Genomic DNA, 19174 nt, shown 5'->3' on the forward strand with positions numbered 1-19174 from the left:
AGTCAACGCGACTTCACCACTAGTCAATGTGACCTCACCACCAGTCAACATGACCTCACCACCAGTCAACGTGACCTCACCACCAGTCAATGTGACCTCACCACCAGTCAATGTGACATCACCGCCACTCAACGTGAACTCACCGTCAGTCAACATGACATCACCACCAGTCAACGTGACCTCACTGCCAGTCAACGTGACCTCACCACCAGTCAACGTGACCTCACTGCCAGTCAACGTGTCCTCACCACCAGTCAACGTGACATCACCACCAGTCAACGTGACCTCACCACTAGTCAATGTGACCTCACCACCAGTCAACATGACCTCACCACCAGTCAACGTGACCTCACCACCAGTCAACGTGACTTCACCACCAGTCAACGTGACCTCACCACTGGTCAACGTGACATCACCACCACTCAACGTGACATCACCACCAGTCAACGTGACCTCCCCACCGGTTAATGTGACATCACCACCAGTCAGTGTGACATCAGCAGCAGTCAACGTGATCTCACCACAAGTCAACTTGACCTCACCACCAACAATCACAACTATTGGCACTCCAACTACAACCCCATCAGCTGTCACAACAACAGAGCCAACAATTCAGATTGGCTTTAAGTTAAAGCAAAATTTTACATCACAACTTACAGACAAATCCTCACCAGAGTTCAAGCAATTAGAAAACGTAGTAACCACAGCGGTAAGTTCATACATATTCTTTTGATATTTTTTCATCTTTCCACAATCAGATTCCAAATGATGCATGAAAAGTTTCAATAAAGAACTTCAAATAACAGGGTTACTTAAATCCTTGTAGTGGGAATGAGTTGTCAAGACACTGTAGCAGGTAATAGCATATATAACATTAATACAAATACAGTGATAAAATAGCTTTCGTAAAACCTTAACAAATTAATGTATGGTATTATATTTTTAATACTCAACATTGAGATGGAGGTAAGACATAGGCATACTAATAATGATGATTTTCACATGACCTACATGCTTTAGAAAAAAGAAAAGAAAACATGGCTGGTGTCAGAAACAAATTATTATCATAACATATCAGGAGTAATTCAACCTTTTTTTTTAACAGTATGCGTGAAAAACAACTCAAAGCATAAGAGGAGAGAAAAGAAAAAAGATAGAATATTTGTTGAATAATATAAACTTTCTTGCCTCTTACATATTTTTTAAATTTGATTTATTTTTTTAACAATTCATTCACAGCTCAACACCGTTTATTCACAAAAAATATGGAGCTGTCTTCAATCGAACTGTCATCAACAGCTTCAGGTATGAAACATTACTCACCATTACATTTTATAAAAGTTGTTTATTTGTTGGGTAATATTTAGATTTTTTTGGGTTATTAATTAAAACAGAGGAATGTTGTACTTTGTTTTTAATTGTCTGTTATATGGTTTATCATATGTATTATAAAAGTTTCCAGAATCTTATGAACAGATTTTAAAAAGTTTTTTTATTATAAATATGACATCCATCCTTGGCATGGACCCTTAGTTAAACGACAATGGGCACAATGGCCAAATAAGATTGCAGCATTAAAAAATGACTTTTAAAAAAATATTTCTGTTACAGTCAAGGTTCTGTTGTGGTTGATGCTCAGCTGATATTCAATAATGCCAGTGCTGCCAATGCCAGTGCTGTGGCAAATGTGCTGGTGGAGGCAACATCAAACAGTTCCAACTTCTCCCTTCCATTGGATGCATCAAGCGTTGTTGCAATACGTAAGAGTTGTTTAATATATCTTGTTTTGTCACTACCATTAAATACAGTATACAGAGCTGCATTTGTTACTGCTCAGTAAAACTCCTGCTAATACTACAATGATCCAAATTTCTTTTTTTCTTTACAGAAATAAGTACAACAGCTGCACCTACATTAGTCATAACTTCACCACCAGTCAACGTGACCTCACCACTAGTCAACGTAACTTCACCGCCAGTCAACGTGACCTCACCGCCAGTCAATGTGACTTCACCACCAGTCAACGTGACCTCACCACCAATCAACGTGACCTCACCGCCAGTCAACGTGACATCACCACCAGTCAACGTGACTTCACAGCCAGTCAACGTGACATCACCGCCAGTCAACGTGACCTCACCACCATTCAACGTGACTTCACCACTGGTCAACTTGACCATCCCACCGGTCAACGTCACTTCACCACCAGTCAACCTGACATCGCCACCAGTCAACGTGACCTCCCCACTGGTTAATGTGACATCACTGCCAGTCAACGTGACATCACAGCCAGTCAACGTGACATCACCACCAGTCAACGTGACTTCACCACCAGTCAACGTGACCTCACCACCAGTCAACGTGACCTCACCACCAGTCAACGTGACCTCACCGCCAGTCAACATGACATCGCCACCAGTCAACGTGACCTCACCACCAGTCAACGTGACCTCACCGCCAGTCAACGTGACATCACCACCAGTCAACGTGACTTCACAGCCAGTCAACGTGACCTCACCACCATTCAACGTGACTTCACCAGCAGTCAACGTGACCTCACCACTGGTCAACGTGACATCACCACCACTCAACGTGACATCACCACCAGTCAACGTGACCTCCCCACCGGTTAATGTGACATCACCACCAGTCAGTGTGACATCATCAGTAGTCAACGTCACCTCACCACAAGTCAACCTGACTTCACCACCAGTCAGTGTGACATCAGCAGCAGTCAACGTGATCTCACCACAAGTCAACTTGACCTCACCACCAACAATCACAACTATTGGCACTCCAACTACAACCCCATCAGCTGTCACAACAACACAGCCAACAATTCAGATTGGCTTTAAGTTAAAGCAAAATTTTACATCACAACTTACAGACAAATCCTCACCAGAGTTCAAGCAATTAGAAAACGTAGTAACCACAGCGGTAAGTTCATACATATTCTTTTGATATTTTTTCATCTTTCCACAATCAGATTCCAAATGATGCATGAAAAGTTTCAATAAAGAACTTCAAATAACAGGGTTACTTAAATCCTTGTAGTGGGAATGAGTTGTCAAGACACTGTAGCAGGTAATAGCATATATAACATTAATACAAATACAGTGATAAAATAGCTTTCGTAAAACCTTAACAAATTAATGTATGGTATTATATTTTTAATACTCAACATTGAGATGGAGGTAAGACATAGGCATACTAATAATGGTGATTTTCACATGACCTACATGCTTTAGAAAAAAGAAAAGAAAACATGGCTGGTGTCAGAAACAAATTATTATCATAACATATCAGGAGTAATTCAACCTTTTTTTTTAACAGTATGCGTGAAAAACAACTCAAAGCATAAGAGGAGAGAAAAGAAAAAGATAGAATATTTGTTGAATAATATAAACTTTCTTGCCTCTTACATATTTTTAAATTTGATTTATTTTTTAACAATTCATTCACAGCTCAACACCGTTTATTCACAAAAATATGGAGCTGTCTTCAATCGAACTGTCATCAACAGCTTCAGGTATGAAACATTACTCACCATTACATTTTATAAAAGTTGTTTATTTGTTGGGTAATATTTAGATTTTTTGGGTTATTAATTAAAACAGAGGAATGTTGTACTTTGTTTTTAATTGTCTGTTATATGGTTTATCATATGTATTATAAAAGTTTCCAGAATCTTATGAACAGATTTTAAAAGTTTTTTATTATAAATATGACATCCATCCTTGGCATGGACCCTTAGTTAAACGACAATGGGCACAATGGCCAAATAAGATTGCAGCATTAAAAAATGACTTTAAAAAAATATTTCTGTTACAGTCAAGGTTCTGTTGTGGTTGATGCTCAGCTGATATTCAATAATGCCAGTGCTGCCAATGCCAGTGCTGTGGCAAATGTGCTGGTGGAGGCAACATCAAACAGTTCCAACTTCTCCCTTCCATTGGATGCATCAAGCGTTGTTGCAATACGTAAGAGTTGTTTAATATATCTTGTTTTGTCACTACCATTAAATACAGTATACAGAGCTGCATTTGTTACTGCTCGTAAAACTCCTGCTAATACTACAATGATCCAAATTTCTTTTTTTCTTTACAGAAATAAGTACAACAGCTGCACCTACATTAGTCATAACTTCACCACCAGTCAACGTGACCTCACCACTAGTCAGCGTAACTTCACCGCCAGTCAACGTGACCTCACCGCCAGTCAACGTGACCTCACCACCAGTCAACGTGACCTCACCGTCAGTCAACGTGAACTCACCGCCCGTCAATGTGACCTCACCGCCAGTCAACGTGACATCACCACCAGTCAACGTGACTTCACAGCCAGTCAACGTGACATCACCGCCAGTCAACGTGACCTCACCACCATTCAACGTGACTTCACCACTGGTCAACTTGACCATCCCACCGGTCAACGTCACTTCACCACCAGTCAACCTGACATCGCCACCAGTCAACGTGACCTCCCCACTGGTTAATGTGACATCACTGCCAGTCAACGTGACATCACAGCCAGTCAACGTGACATCACCACCAGTCAACGTGACTTCACCACCAGTCAACGTGACCTCACCACCAGTCAACGTGACCTCACCACCAGTCAACGTGACCTCACCGCCAGTCAACATGACATCGCCACCAGTCAACGTGACCTCACCACCAGTCAACGTGACCTCACCGCCAGTCAACGTGACATCACCACCAGTCAACGTGACTTCACAGCCAGTCAACGTGACCTCACCACTGGTCAACGTGACATCACCACCACTCAACGTGACATCACCACCAGTCAACGTGACCTCCCCACCGGTTAATGTGACATCACCACCAGTCAGTGTGACATCATCAGTAGTCAACGTCACCTCACCACAAGTCAACCTGACTTCACCACCAGTCAGTGTGACATCAGCAGCAGTCAACGTGATCTCACCACAAGTCAACTTGACCTCACCACCAACAATCACAACTATTGGCACTCCAACTACAACCCCATCAGCTGTCACAACAACAGAGTCAACAATTCAGATTGGCTTTAAGTTAAAGCAAAATTTTACATCACAACTTACAGACAAATCCTCACCAGAGTTCAAGCAATTAGAAAACGTAGTAACCACAGCGGTAAGTTCATACATATTCTTTTGATATTTTTTCATCTTTCCACAATCAGATTCCAAATGATGCATGAAAAGTTTCAATAAAGAACTTCAAATAACAGGGTTACTTAAATCCTTGTAGTGGGAATGAGTTGTCAAGACACTGTAGCAGGTAATAGCATATATAACATTAATACAAATACAGTGATGAAATAGCTTTCGTAAAACCTTAACAAATTAATGTATGGTATTATATTTTTAATACTCAACATTGAGATGGAGGTAAGACATAGGCATACTAATAATGGTGATTTTCACATGACCTACATGCTTTAGAAAAAAGAAACGAAAACATGGCTGGTGTCAGAAACAAATTATTATCATAACATATCAGGAGTAATTCAATGTTTTTTTTTTAACAGTATGCGTGAAAAACAACTCAAAGCATAAGAGGAGAGAAGAGAAAAAGATAGAGTATTTGTTGAATAATATAAACTTTCTTGCCTCTTACATATTTTTAAATTTGATTTATTTTTTAACAATTCATTCACAGCTCAACACCGTTTATTCACAAAAATATGGAGCTGTCTTCAATCGAACTGTCATCAACAGCTTCAGGTATGAAACATTACTCACCATTACATTTTATAAAAGTTGTTTATTTGTTGAGTAATATTTAGATTTTTTGGGTTATTAATTAAAACAGAGGAATGTTGTACTTTGTTTTAAATTGTCTGTTATATGGTTTATCATATGTATTATAAAAGTTTCCACAATCTTATGAACAGATTTAAAAAGTTTTTTATTATAAATATGACATCCATCCTTGGCATGGACCCTTAGTTAAACGACAATGGGCACAATGGCCAAATAAGATTGCAGCATTAAAAAATGACTTTAAAAAAATATTTCTGTTACAGTCAAGGTTCTGTTGTGGTTGATGCTCAGCTGATATTCAATAATGCCAGTGCTGCCAATGCCAGTGCTGTGGCAAATGTGCTGGTGGAGGCAACATCAAACAGTTCCAACTTCTCCCTTCCATTGGATGCATCAAGCGTTGTTGCAATACGTAAGAGTTGTTTAATATATCTTGTTTTGTCACTATCATTAAATACAGTATACAGAGCTGCATTTGTTACTGCTCGTAAAACTCCTGCTAATACTACAATGATCCAAATTTCTTTTTTTCTTTACAGAAATAAGTACAACAGCTGCACCTACATTAGTCATAACTTCACCACCAGTCAACGTGACCTCACCACTAGTCAACGTAACTTCACCGCCAGTCAACGTGACCTCACCGCCAGTCAATGTGACTTCACCACCAGTCAACGTGACCTCACCACCAATCAACGTGACCTCACCACCAGTCAACGTGACCTCACCGCCAGTCAACCTGACATCGCCACCAGTCAACGTGACCTCACCACCAGTCAACGTGACCTCACCGCCAGTCAACGTGACTTCACAGCCAGTCAACGTGACCTCACCACCATTCAACGTGACTTCACCACCAGTCAACGTGACCTCACCACCACTCAACGTGACATCACCACCACTCAACGTGACCTCCCCACCGGTTAATGTGACATCACCACCAGTCAGTGTGACATCATCAGTAGTCAACGTCACCTCACCACAAGTCAACCTGACCTCACCACTAGTCAACGTAACTTCACCGCCAGTCAACGTGACCTCACCGCCAGTCAACGTGACATCACCACCAGTCAACGTGACTTCACAGCCAGTCAACGTGACCTCACCGCCAGTCGACGTGACCTCACCACCATTCAACGTGACTTCACCACCAGTCAACGTGACCTCACCGCCAGTCAATGTGACTTCACCACCAGTCAACCTGACATCGCCACCAATCAACGTGACCTCACCACCAGTCAACGTGACCTCACCGCCAGTCAACGTGACATTACCACCAGTCAATGTGACCTCCCCACCGATTAATGTGACAACAGCGGCTCCCAATGTTACAGCTGCTTCAACTGCAGCTTCTACTGGTACATCTGCCCCAACAGTGGCTCCAACTGCAGCTCCTAATGTGACATTTGCTTCCAGCACTACTACAACTACAGTAACCACCACGACTGCATCAACAAATCCTCCTACATCTAGTGAGGGAACCCTTGGGCTTAAGTTTAGTCTCAACCAAACATTTACATCAGATCTTTCAGACTCATCCTCCACGGCATATCAGACTTTGGCTGCAAAAGTGATCCAAGAGGTAAGAAGTCTATGCACTAAAATTAAGCGTACTTTAAGTTTTTCCTTTGTATCAATAATATTCCATGGCCATCATAAGACAGATAACCATCTTTTTAATTTAACTGCTCATATTTAGAAAACATTGCATTTTGGGAAACAAATCTTATCAGCGTCCACACTGATTATAGGAACACTCATGTTCAATGCATTTTTGCTTGATATAGATTAATCATTCAAAAGCCACAAAAAGGCTGATATTATTCTTGGAATTCTTGTCACTCCCTTTTTGCTTAATTTGACCAATATTTTGGTAATTGAGTCTGGTTCATACAGTGACTATTGCATTATATTGGAAGGTGTTTTTTTGTTCTCACTGGCTGCAAGTTAGTCATGTTCCCAAGAGTGAAGTTGAGCCTAGATCCCAGTGTGGCTCACTGGCCATTATCTTTATACGGTAGCAAAATCCCTTGCAGGGCAATCAGGGAACTTGTGCATTTGTGGTAAGCTGTTCGTTGGTGCTTGTGGTAATTTGTTATATTTGTTATTGGAAATGACAGTAATGTTGTTTTTCAGGTAAACAAAGTGGCTAAAGCTCTCTATGGATTATCTTACAGACGCTCCTTCATTAATTCATTCACGTAAGACTAAATTTGAATCACTGACTAATTTTTATACATTTATTTTAACTCTCTTCTAAAAGTGTTGCTGTCTCTTTTTGTCAATGTAGGAGTGGATCAGTGAAAGTGGACATGACCCTTGTGTACACAGATAAAAACTCAGTTCCTTCACCAAGCATTGCAACTTCACAATTCAGCAATCAACTTACAAGCAGCTCTACTTCTCTGAACATTATATCAGGCAGCGTTTCTACACGTAAGTTATTGGAGACTTAAAAGTCAAACGTTGTGAATTTATGGTTAAAGGTCCAATATGTAATACTGACAGCTAGTGTTTAAAATAGTCACTGCAGTACAAATTCAAAATACTGGAGAGAGTCGTCTCCCCCACCCCCTCCTCCCCAGACTCGAAGTTCACGTTGGTTGCCAGGCTGATACCGGAGCATCCACACCAATGTTGCTAGACGCTTGTCTCACATAGCCAGACATTACTTCACAGCACAGTGGAGTAGCTGACGTTAGATGCTGGCTATATTGACAGTCATAAAAGCCCGTGCTCACATGGAGCTCTGTACCCAACTGACAGAAACACTTTTTCGGATTAGAATTACCATAGGAAATGCTAAAAATCCCACAACCTCGCCATCCTCTTCACACGCCAGACAGACACACTTACTCAGCTTAGAATTACAATAGGAACCGCTAAAAATACCACTACCTTGCTGTCCTTTTCCACAAGGCTGAACACACTTAGGCTTAGAATTTTGTCGGGTAAAATCACCTGTTCGTTTGTTTGCTGCTTTTATGGCTGTATTAACCTTACAGCTGTAGCGCGCTGGGCTTACGTTTTTACAGGTATATCTGGCAACCCAGCCTGGCTGACAAACTGGGTTGATAACAACAAACAGGCCAAAACACAAACAGAAATTCTGTCACGGAACGGAAATTTCAAAAGGAGAAAATACTGGCATTAGTATTGTTGTCAGAAAAGATAGTATTTCAACTTAGCATGTTTCCTTAATATCTGATGACGCATTGGGGTCATTTTTGGATTTATTACAGTAAATATATTACATATTGGACCTTTAACATATTTTTGTCTATTAAACAATTAAATGTATGCTACAATGCCATATTTGTAATTCTCTGGTAATGTTTAAATATAAAAGTGCAATGAGGGCTCAAGGTTAGGATGCATTTTTCTTTTAAGCCTGTATTTCCAACTTGTGAAGTTACTTTCTGTCAGGAGAACTTCACTGACTACAACCTCTGCTTTTTCTTATATTTCAGAGTCAGCAACATCAAGCAGTCCTCCTCGACCCACAATGGGCTCTTTGGCAGTCTTTTCACTAACACTGCTGGCTGTGGCACAGATGCTAATAGACTTATAACTAACTAGGCCAATAGCTTCTAGTATGCTATCAAGTGTGGAAAAAAGCAAAAACAAAAGACATAAGTGTGCATAATGAAATTTACCAAGATAATGTGGTAAAAAGATATGCACTGTGTCAAAGATTGAGACAGTTTTTCAGTATTTTCCACATTTGATGTTACAATCACTTGTGTTTTAATTCCATTTTGTTTGAATAACTAATCATTGAGATTATAAGTAATTAAAAATACCACATATTTTTTGGGCATTTTTGTGCAGATGCCTTTACATTTTGTAAATGCTTCTTTATATACTATTTTATGACATTTTTAACATTTAAAACATGAAAATACATAAAGGATAGATATTTATTTCCAATTAAAAGCAGCATTGTACAATTCAGCAGGACAAAATGTACATCCAATGCCATTGGTAAGTGTGAATGAAGGAGTGTGGTAGCAAAAGCTGTGGAGTGTGGAGGTAGCATGATCTTGATGGTGAAGACCAATGATTCATATTACACCTGAGACTAACCATTAAAAGGCATATGGACATATTTATTCATGAAGACAATGTTTCCCTAACCATTAAATAAGTTACCTTAACAACACTACAGTTGCCATGAAAATACTGTAGGATTTCTTTTGGCATTTAGCATTCAAATAAGATGCTATTAAATATAAGGTCATCTTTCACAGAATCATTCAGTATATTGAGTGAAAAGTGAATTGATGAATGAATGTTTAAAAATGTCAAGGTAGTATCATACAATTTAAAAAGATTGATTGTAAAACACTGTAAATGTAATGCTTTTTCTGTTTGTTTTTAAGAAGGGGATGATAACAAACATGTATATTTGTTATCCATTAAATATTAAAATATTACTTTTAAAATTACCCTGTTGGTTTTTCAAATTTTTTTTGGTCTTTTTTTTTTTATAATGTGGAAATTAAACTACAAGTATTATTAATGAAAGGATCAGCCTTGCAATGCTTCCGTGTGATGCCAACACAGTGACTTTAGCTAATAGTAATAGCTTAGTTCCGCTCTGTCTGCAGCTCTCTACTCTTGGAACTCTTTAGTATAGGATTTCTTCTCCTCATTGGCTGGCAGTAACGTTAGTCATCCCAGTCAAAATGGTCACAGAACCGATGGTCTGCAAGGCGCAGTGTATGGTCAGGAGTGTTAGGATCCATTTGTAATGACTTATATGGGTAAGTATCATAATACTCTAATTGCTTGTCACTCCCTGACTACCATTTTCTTTCCAGGATCATAGTGTATTATAATTCTAATACTTTTAATACATTATGATCATTTTATATATATAATCACTGCTATTAGGCATTAGGATGTGATTATAAGTTGATCTAAGTAGTCATCGGGTGCTTTAAAGTAACTGTATCTAATTTTTAAATGTTTCTGAAACTGTTTAATTTTGCATCTGATGATCATAAATAACCTGTAACAGGAAATGAGAATAACAGAGAAAAGAACGCTATTTTTATATAGTTTTTATAAACGCCTTTGCCCGGGTCCGATTTTTGCCGCAAAATCACAAAATGATTTGTACGACAGGTAGACCAGCTCTAATAACACATACTGGTGGAGCACAGATTTCAGCGTAACACCGGAAAAACAAGTTCCATGAAATATCAATATGTGGAAAGATAAGCCTGATTGGTTTACCTGTCTCTGGGGGCAGGTTTCACACACAAAGTTTAATTGACACATTTTGTGCAAATCATTTGGGAGAAATCTTGAAAAGAGTAGACAGGGTGCCCAGATTACCGTGAGGGCTCACAGTAATCTGGACGTCTGGGAATTTTCGCTCACATTAACGTCGGACAAAGTGCCTCTGTAAATGTGTATATTGACTTCAAGAAGTCAAAATGTCTGCAAATCATAACTTGAATGTTTGTCCTTTTTATGGTGGGTGATCATGCTTTAAAACAATATTTTGTGATCTTAAGTCTTGTGCCTGTCATCCTGGCCGAAGACCCTCTGCTCATCATTTTTGAACGCTCATAGGCGCACTTTGGGAACTGGATTTCTCGTTGTCAGAGTCGAAAGGGGAGAAAACAAGGATGACATAATGTAGATATTGCCCATAAAAATGAAGTATTTATTTATAGAATTTGCAGGAAAAAGTCAAGTGTCCAGAATACCGTGATGCATTGGAAGTGTCTGGAATACAGTGAGCCTACGTTACTGTTGGGAATGTGATCTGATCATTTATGTATGGTATTTCGTACTCTCATTAGAGAGAGTGGGCATTGCAAATATTAGGACAAAATGTAAAATGCATACATACAATTCTAATTTTGGATTGAGGAAAGCGTTATGCTATTGGTATTATTCTATTGGTGTTAAGCTCTAGTTTCTTCTGACTCAGAGACAAATACAACGGAGACAGAAAAACAGTTTATTTTCACTGTAGTAATTAGGCAGTGAGAAAAACAGTTCAGGATCGAGTAGCTCCGATGGGGACGGAAGCCGGAGGTAGCAAGTAGGTGAGTGGCCAGGCAAGCTGAGACTGGATGGGGAACAGCGGTGAGACCCGTCCTGACTCACCCAGGCGATCCAGTGTGGAGGCGATGAGAGCCGAGTGGCAAGGTGAGCAGGCAGCAAGGTGAGCAGGCAGCAATGAGAGCAGCGTGGCTAGGTGAGTAGGCAGCAGGCGAGCTGGTCACAGCAGGAGAGCGGCTGGGAAGCAGCAGGTTCAGAGTGGAATCTGAACAGGAGAGAGACAGATTAACTGAGGACAATGAGGAAACAAACAAAAGCTAGGATACAGAAAGACTAGGAGCAAAATCGCTAGTTAGTTTGTAGAGCCAAGTTACCACTGGTAATGTAGAAACGAACTGGCGCTGAGGAGGTGAACAGCCCGGGTAGATAACTGCTGGGTGATAAGTGGAATGTGCTGCAGCTGGCTGGCACAGAGCGGGAGAGAGTGGCCATGCCCCTTGACCTAGATCCTCCTGAGAACTCACCCCAGCAGGTGGAGACAAAACACAGACAACAGGGAAAAAGGGAAGAGGAAAACAGTCAGGGAACAGGGATCCATGTCCTCTCCTCGGGTCCATAACCCTCCCAGTCCACTAGGTACTGGAACCCCCTACCACGTTTCCGGGCGTCCAACAGTCTCCGGACTGTGTATGCTGGATGATCGTCGACAATGCGTGGCGGAGGAGGGGGATCCACAGGCGGACACAAGGGACTGGAGGAGACTGGCTTAAGTTGGGACACGTGGAAGGTCGGATGGACCCTCATGGACTGGGGAAGCTTCAACCGAACAGCTGATGGATTGATGATGTCTCAATCTCGAAAGGGACCCAAAAACCAAGGTGACAGCTTACGGGACTCCGTGCGTAGGGGAATATTACTGGAGGAAAGCCAGACTTGTTGTCCCGGTTGACTTAGGAAGTCCAGTGACGAAGTCCAAGGCCACATGAGACCAGGGACGACTGAGGACTGGAAGTGGCTGCAACAGGCCCGAGGGAGACTGGTGAGAAGCCTTGTTTTGGATGGAACAGGCCGCCACATATGCCCGGACATCAGCCTCTACGGACGGCCACCAGAAGTGGCTCTTTAATAGAGTCAATGTGCGGTTCATACCCGGGTGACAGGAGAAGCGAGAGGTGTGGATCCAGTTGAGCACTTGGGGACGTACGGCTGAGGGGACAGAGAAGATTTAGGGGGGGTCCATCGGCCAGTCCGGGTTCCAATTCTTGTGCTGCTCTGATGAGGGACTCTATTTCCCACTGGACTGCAGCCACCAAGCAGGTAGCAGGCAGGACGGGTTCAGGGTTACTGGAATCTTCGTGTCTGTAAACTGGCGGGAGAGAGCATCAGGCTTGATGTTATGTGTGCCAGGACGGTAAGTCAATATAAAATTGAACCTGCTGAAGAACAAGGCCCATCTGGTGGGAGTTTAGTCTCTTCGTTGACTGGATGTAGGCCAGGTTCTTGTGGTCCATCCAGACTACAAAGGGCTGCTCAGCTCCGTCTAGCCAGTGCCTCCACTCCTCCAACGCCAACTTGACTGCTAGAAGCTCCCGGTTACCCACGTCGTAGTTCTTTTCTGTGGGGGACAACTTCTTGGAGAAAAAAGCCACCGGATGAAGCTTCTGATCTGCGGGGGAGCGTTGAGATAGAACTGCTCCAACCCCAGAATCAGAAGCATCCACCTCCACAACAAACTGTAAACTGGTATCTGGATGAATCAAAACAGGAGAAGTGGAAAACCGTTCCTTAAGGGTACTCACGGCAACTCGGCTTCAGGTGTCCACAGGAACGGAACCTTGGTGGAGGTGAGCTGGGTTACCACTCGGCTGAAATTCTTGATGAAGCGGCGGTAGAAATTGGCAAAGCCCAGGAAGCGTTGAAGCGGTTTCCGTGATGTTGGCGTGGGCCACTCCATAACTGCTGTGATGTTTTCTGGGTCTGGTGACACTTGTCCCCGTTCGATGATGAAACCCAGAAAGGTGATTGACTGCCGGTGAAACTCACACTTCTGTTTTAACATACAGTTTGTTCTCCAGGAGGCGTTGGAGGACCTAACGGACCTGGGAGACATGTTCATCCTGGGACTTGGGGGGGGGAACTCGTCTATATAGACAAACACAAAACTGTGAAGGAAATCCCTCAAATCATCATTTACCATGGCATGAAACACTGCTGGGGCGTTGTAAGACCGAAAGGCATGACGAGGTACTCAAAATGACCGAGAGGGGTATTAAACGCCGTCTTCCATTCGTCCCCCTGTCTGATCCGGACGAGGTGGTAGGCGTTACGCAGGTCAAGTTTAGAACATACAGTGGCTCCCTGAAGGGGTTCAAAAGCCGAGTTGATGAGAGGCAGAGGGTACATATTTTTAATGGTGATGTTGAGTCCTCTATAGTCGATGCAGGGACGCAACGTCTTGTCCTTCTCCACAAAGAAGAAGCCAGCATCCAAAGAGGAAGATGAGGGGCGGATGATGCCTGAGGCTAGAGAGTCTCCTATGTAGGTCTCCATAGCTTGTCTCTCTGGGCGGGACAGATTGAAAAGCCGGCTAGATGGCAAAGGGGCTCCAGGCAGTAGCTCGATAGCGCAATAATAGGGTCTGTGAGGTGGTAGCGAAAGTGCCTTAGACTTGCTCACACCTCAGCCAAGTCCAGATACTCCTCAGGAACAGACGAGAGGTCAGAGGTTTTCACAGGAGGTGCCGGGGAACCAACAGAGGGAGGTATAGCCGACCCGAGACATACAGAATGGCAGTGTGTGCTCCAGCTGTGAATTTTGTGGTGTTGCCAGTCAATATGGGGGTTGTGTAAACTAAGCCAAGGAAAACCGAGGATTAGTGGGGAGGCAGAGGAGGGGACTACTTTAAACTGGATGGATTCTCTGTGATTACCGGACAGAATGAGTGAAACGGGGACTGTTTGGTGAGTGATATTAGCAAAATGATGGCCATCGATGGCAGTAACAGTAATGGGAGATGACAGGGGCTTGACAGGGATCTCAGCTTGTCTGACTAGATTCTCATCGAGGAAGCTATCCTCAGCCCCAGAGTCAATGAGAGCGGTTAGTGGGAGAGACAGTTTCTTAAACTGAACAGTAGCTGGGATAACTAGTCGAGGGGCTGTGGGATCAGAAGTAGGTGTAGGGCTCGCAAGTACGCCCACTTTTACCTGCGAGCCTTTTCTTTTGGGTGAACCGGGCAATTGGTGAGAGAATGAGTGGCGTCCCCACAGTACATGCACTCACTCGCCTGCATGCGCTGAAGTCTCAGCTGGGGACAGACGAGATCAGCCCAACTGCATGGGTTCATCCAGCTCCTTGGTGGGGGAGGCTGAAGAGGTTGAGCGGTGTCCTCCTGGAGTGTGGTCTGGAATGAAGAGTGTGGGAGAGCTCCCCCTGTGGTGCGAGATTGACCGCCCCTTTCCCATCTCCTCTCCCGTAGCCTGTTATCTATCCGTATGGCTAGGGAAACGAGAAAAAAAAAAAAGAGGTCAGTAGGCTCATCTCAGACAGCTAGTTCATCTTTAACTGGATCACTCAAACCATTTACGAATACTCCCTGTAGAGCCACCTCATACAAGCCACTGTGGGTATTCGGTCACGCTGCCTGTGCCCTGCCTCAGCTTCAGGAGCTTCTTCGCCGCGTTACCGGCATGGTCCGGGTGATCAAAAACAGTTTTTAATTGAAAGGAGAAATCATTAAATGAGAGGCCTGCCATCTGCTGATTAGAACAGACTGCCTCTGCCCAAACCAGTGCTTTACCTCCGAGTAATCCCAGAGCATATTGTACCTTCGAGGTTGCCGTGGCGAAGGATAGGGGCTTCTGTTGAAATACCAGGCGGCACTGGAGTAGGAACCCACGGCATTTGTTCAGTTCCCCGGCGAAGGGTTCAGGCGCGGTAACAGGGGGTTCCCGGAGAGCAGGAGCGGTAGCCGTGTCTGGGGAAACTGAGGGAGGAACAGACAGAAGAAGCAGAGAGTGGAGAGGGATTAAGGGTTACTAGGCTGGCTACCTGAGAGGTAAGCTGGGAAATTTGATCCAACAACTGCTGGTTGTTATCTAGTAGGGACCGGATTAGCTGCTCGTGTTGCCCCAACAAAACTCCCTGTGAGTGGATGGCGTGCTGGACGCCATCTCCCTTTGCCCCGTGTGATGTCTCTGCTGAGTCCATTGTTTGGCCAGTTTGTTCTGTTAAGATCTAGTTTTTCTTCTGACTCAGATTCAGAGACAAACACAACGGAGACAGAAAAACAGTTTATTTTCACTGTAGTAATTAGGCAGTGAGAAAAACAGTTCAGGATTGAGTAGCTCCGATGGGGACGGAAGCCGGAGGTAGCAGGTAGGTGAGTGGCCAGGCAAACTGAGACTGGACGGGGAACAGCGGTGAGACCCGTCCTGACTCACCAAGGCGATCCAGTGTGGAGGCGATGAGAGCCGAGTGGCAAGGTGAGCAGGCGGCAAGGTGAGCAGGCAGCAATGAGAGCGGCGTGGCGAGGTGAGTAGGCAGCAGGAGAGTGGCTGGGAAGCAGCAGGTTCAGAGCGGAATCTGAACAGGAGAGAGACAGATTAACTGAGGACAATGAGGAAACAAACAAAAGCTATGATACAGAGAGACTAGGAGCGAAATCGCTAGTTAGTTTGTAGAGCCAAGTTACCACTGGTAACGTAGGAACAAACTGGCGCTGAGGAGGTGAACAGCCCGGGTAGATAACTGCTGGGTGATTAGTGGAATGTGCTACAGCTGGCTGGCAGAGAGCGGGAGAGCGGGAGAGAGTGGCCACGCCCCTTGACCTAGATCCTCCTGAGAACTCGCCATGGCAGGTGGAGACAAACACAGACAACAAACAGGGAAAAAGGGAAGAGGAAAACAGTCAGGGAACAGGGAAAACAGAGCTGACCCATAACAATTGTTATGCTATTGGTATTATAGTAGGTACAATGATGTATGCTGATAATGATTCAGATATTGATATTTAAACTTATAATGCAAGGCCTAAACATTTGGCTTATTGAGTATTTCACCTGGTGGTAGGGTGTTGACAGTCACCAGGACTGCTATACACATCTACAAGGTGCACTTATCACTAGAAACTGTCCCAGGAACAGAAATAGACATTTAATAAACTACAGACAGTGGATTGATGAAACAGACATTGAAAGTGATCACAAACAGATTTGACAGACTATTGACAAAACTAAAGACTCTTTTATTTAAAAAGGCCATTGATCCTTAGAAAAAAATGTCAGTGAGTGACAAGTTCACTTCACAGGTGAAGTAGAAATGGTTACAGGTATTATGTATAATCTGAGTAAATTGAGTCTTTACATTACATTAGTGAAATCATTCAGTTGTTCTTTACCAAAAAGTTCTTTCAAATTGGAATACTCAATTTGTCTTATGACCAGTTAAACATATGAATACATTTTACAAAGTTTTCTTTGTTCTTCTTGCATAGATTTAAATATGTTTTTCACTTTACTTAAAGCGCCCAATGACCACTTAGAGTAATTTATGATAAAATTAGTATAATGTATTAAAATTATGATAATTATAATACCTTATGATCCTGGAAAGAAAATGGTAGCCAGGGAGTGACGAGCAATTATAGAGTATTATGATACTTACCTTATAAGTCATTATAAAATGGTTTATTATGTGTTATAGTTATTGTTATAAAGCATTATGGTTATTCCTGAGTGCTTATAACTATACTTATAGTGTGTTATAAACAGATTATAACACATTATAACTGTGTTTATAATGCATTATAGAGACAGGCTTCATAGAAAGTGTTACCGTTTAATACAGATATGTTGTGCGTAAAAACTGAACTGTGTATGGATTAGGGTCACACACGGAAGTGGGGTTTTATTAATCGGAACAAAAGACGCCATGTTGAGTGCAGTTTATCATAAATTATATTATTATTAATACAGAATGTATAATCTAGTTGTTGCTATTGACAGCATCATGTTCTCATAATGTACATGCAATGGCAAACCAGAAGAGGGCTGCATTGGCTCAAGGATCATCCGAATGTGCATGTGTTATGCAATGGCACATTCCTTTTTGTTCTCTTATATTTCTTGTCCTTTCAGTGAATGAAGACAAGTGGACTCCATAGACCATCTTAATTGCCTTTTACAGTAACTCACTGGTTAATGTTAATCAGGGATTCTGGGGGGGGGGGGGAGTATGTAAAACAAAGATGGCTCTTACCTTCAATGAAATGTTTAAAAAATAAGTATTTTGTATTATAGTATTTTGCGTCTTATTATCATATTTTTAACTTTTACTTGGTTAATTAAAGAGACTGCATAAGGTAACTAAGCACAGTTTGAGAATGGGACACAAAACTAATTTATTCCACATTACATTAAAAACAAAAACAAAATACCTTGTGTCTGAGTCAGTCAGAAATTGTCCACCTGCCAACTGGATTCTGTACACCAGCAACGTTTTGCAACTTTACAGATTTGTTCATTGAAACATGTCCTCATTATGTTGATTACAAAAATTTTAATTTGGGCAGCATTACATTTCTCCTAAAATATTTGCAGATTATTTTAAGAAGACGCAAATTCATTCAAAGTCTAGAATAATAGAGTACAAATTTAAAGCATCATATTGAGGTATAGTACCATTAATTAGTATTACACTTCTGATAATGAAATGAGTAATCACATAAGATAGATCACTTCCCGGGAATTGGACTCAGCCCACTACCTTTCCTGAACAAAAGAACAGATGTGCAGCCAGTCTATCCTGTCTGGAAGGCACACTTGCATTACACATATGAATGACTGGTCTGAAAAAACACTAGCTATTGAGCAAATGTGCCTTTTATTGCACCCTTCATTAAAAATCCCCCCATGTTTAATTAGAAAACATCCGCCACACTTGAGATACGTCTGTCACTGGCTGAGGCCCAAGGTATTCAAGCTTGGCAGGATTGGCTGTGCTCTACTGCACACTGAAACACATGAAAGGGATGATGAGACGTATGAAGAAAGTAAAGTTGCATTCATGGAAACACTCATGATAATACATAACCATGCTTCCTTCATATGTACTTAATATAGAAAAAGTTGTTAAGTCTTCCCTTTCTTCCTTAGTGTTATTTAGTGTTGTTATTTTTTTCTGCAATTTATTCATGACATTTATAATGCAAAATATCAAGAAATTTACAAACAACACAGAACGTTTTTGCACATAATTTATATCTGGGATGGACACAGCACTTAAGTTTCACCATATTTTACATGTGAAAAAACACCTTTATTTAAAAAACGTTTGAAATTCATATAATGCACAAATGTGTGTCATAATTTTTTTACATGACAGTAA

At 42.0% G+C, this 19174-nt stretch overlaps 1 protein-coding gene and 1 long non-coding RNA gene across 2 annotated transcripts; one reads left to right on the plus strand and one right to left on the minus strand.

Moving 5' to 3' along the window:
* Positions 1 to 39: 39 nt before the first annotated feature.
* Positions 40 to 10215, plus strand: LOC144524537 (uncharacterized). Its single transcript, XM_078260861.1, has 14 exons — positions 40 to 709; positions 1240 to 1305; positions 1612 to 1760; positions 1889 to 2937; positions 3465 to 3529; positions 3832 to 3980; positions 4108 to 5135; positions 5664 to 5728; positions 6031 to 6179; positions 6307 to 6931; positions 6995 to 7349; positions 7904 to 7968; positions 8058 to 8203; positions 9238 to 10215. The coding sequence occupies exons 4-14, from the start codon at positions 2404 to 2406 to the stop codon at positions 9336 to 9338; spliced, it is 3282 nt and encodes a 1093-aa protein (XP_078116987.1). The 5' UTR covers positions 40 to 709; positions 1240 to 1305; positions 1612 to 1760; positions 1889 to 2403; the 3' UTR covers positions 9339 to 10215.
* Positions 10216 to 11730: 1515 nt separating this feature from the next.
* On the minus strand, positions 11731 to 15404 carry LOC144524543 (uncharacterized). Its single transcript, XR_013502616.1, has 2 exons — positions 12163 to 15404; positions 11731 to 12053 (listed from the first exon to the last, which is right to left on the minus strand). It is a non-coding gene; the product is annotated as an uncharacterized LOC144524543 (long non-coding RNA).
* Between the last annotated feature and the right edge of the window lie 3770 nt (positions 15405 to 19174).

This window comes from Sander vitreus, chromosome 2 (genome assembly GCF_031162955.1).
Source record: "Sander vitreus isolate 19-12246 chromosome 2, sanVit1, whole genome shotgun sequence".
NCBI lineage: Eukaryota > Metazoa > Chordata > Actinopteri > Perciformes > Percidae > Sander > Sander vitreus.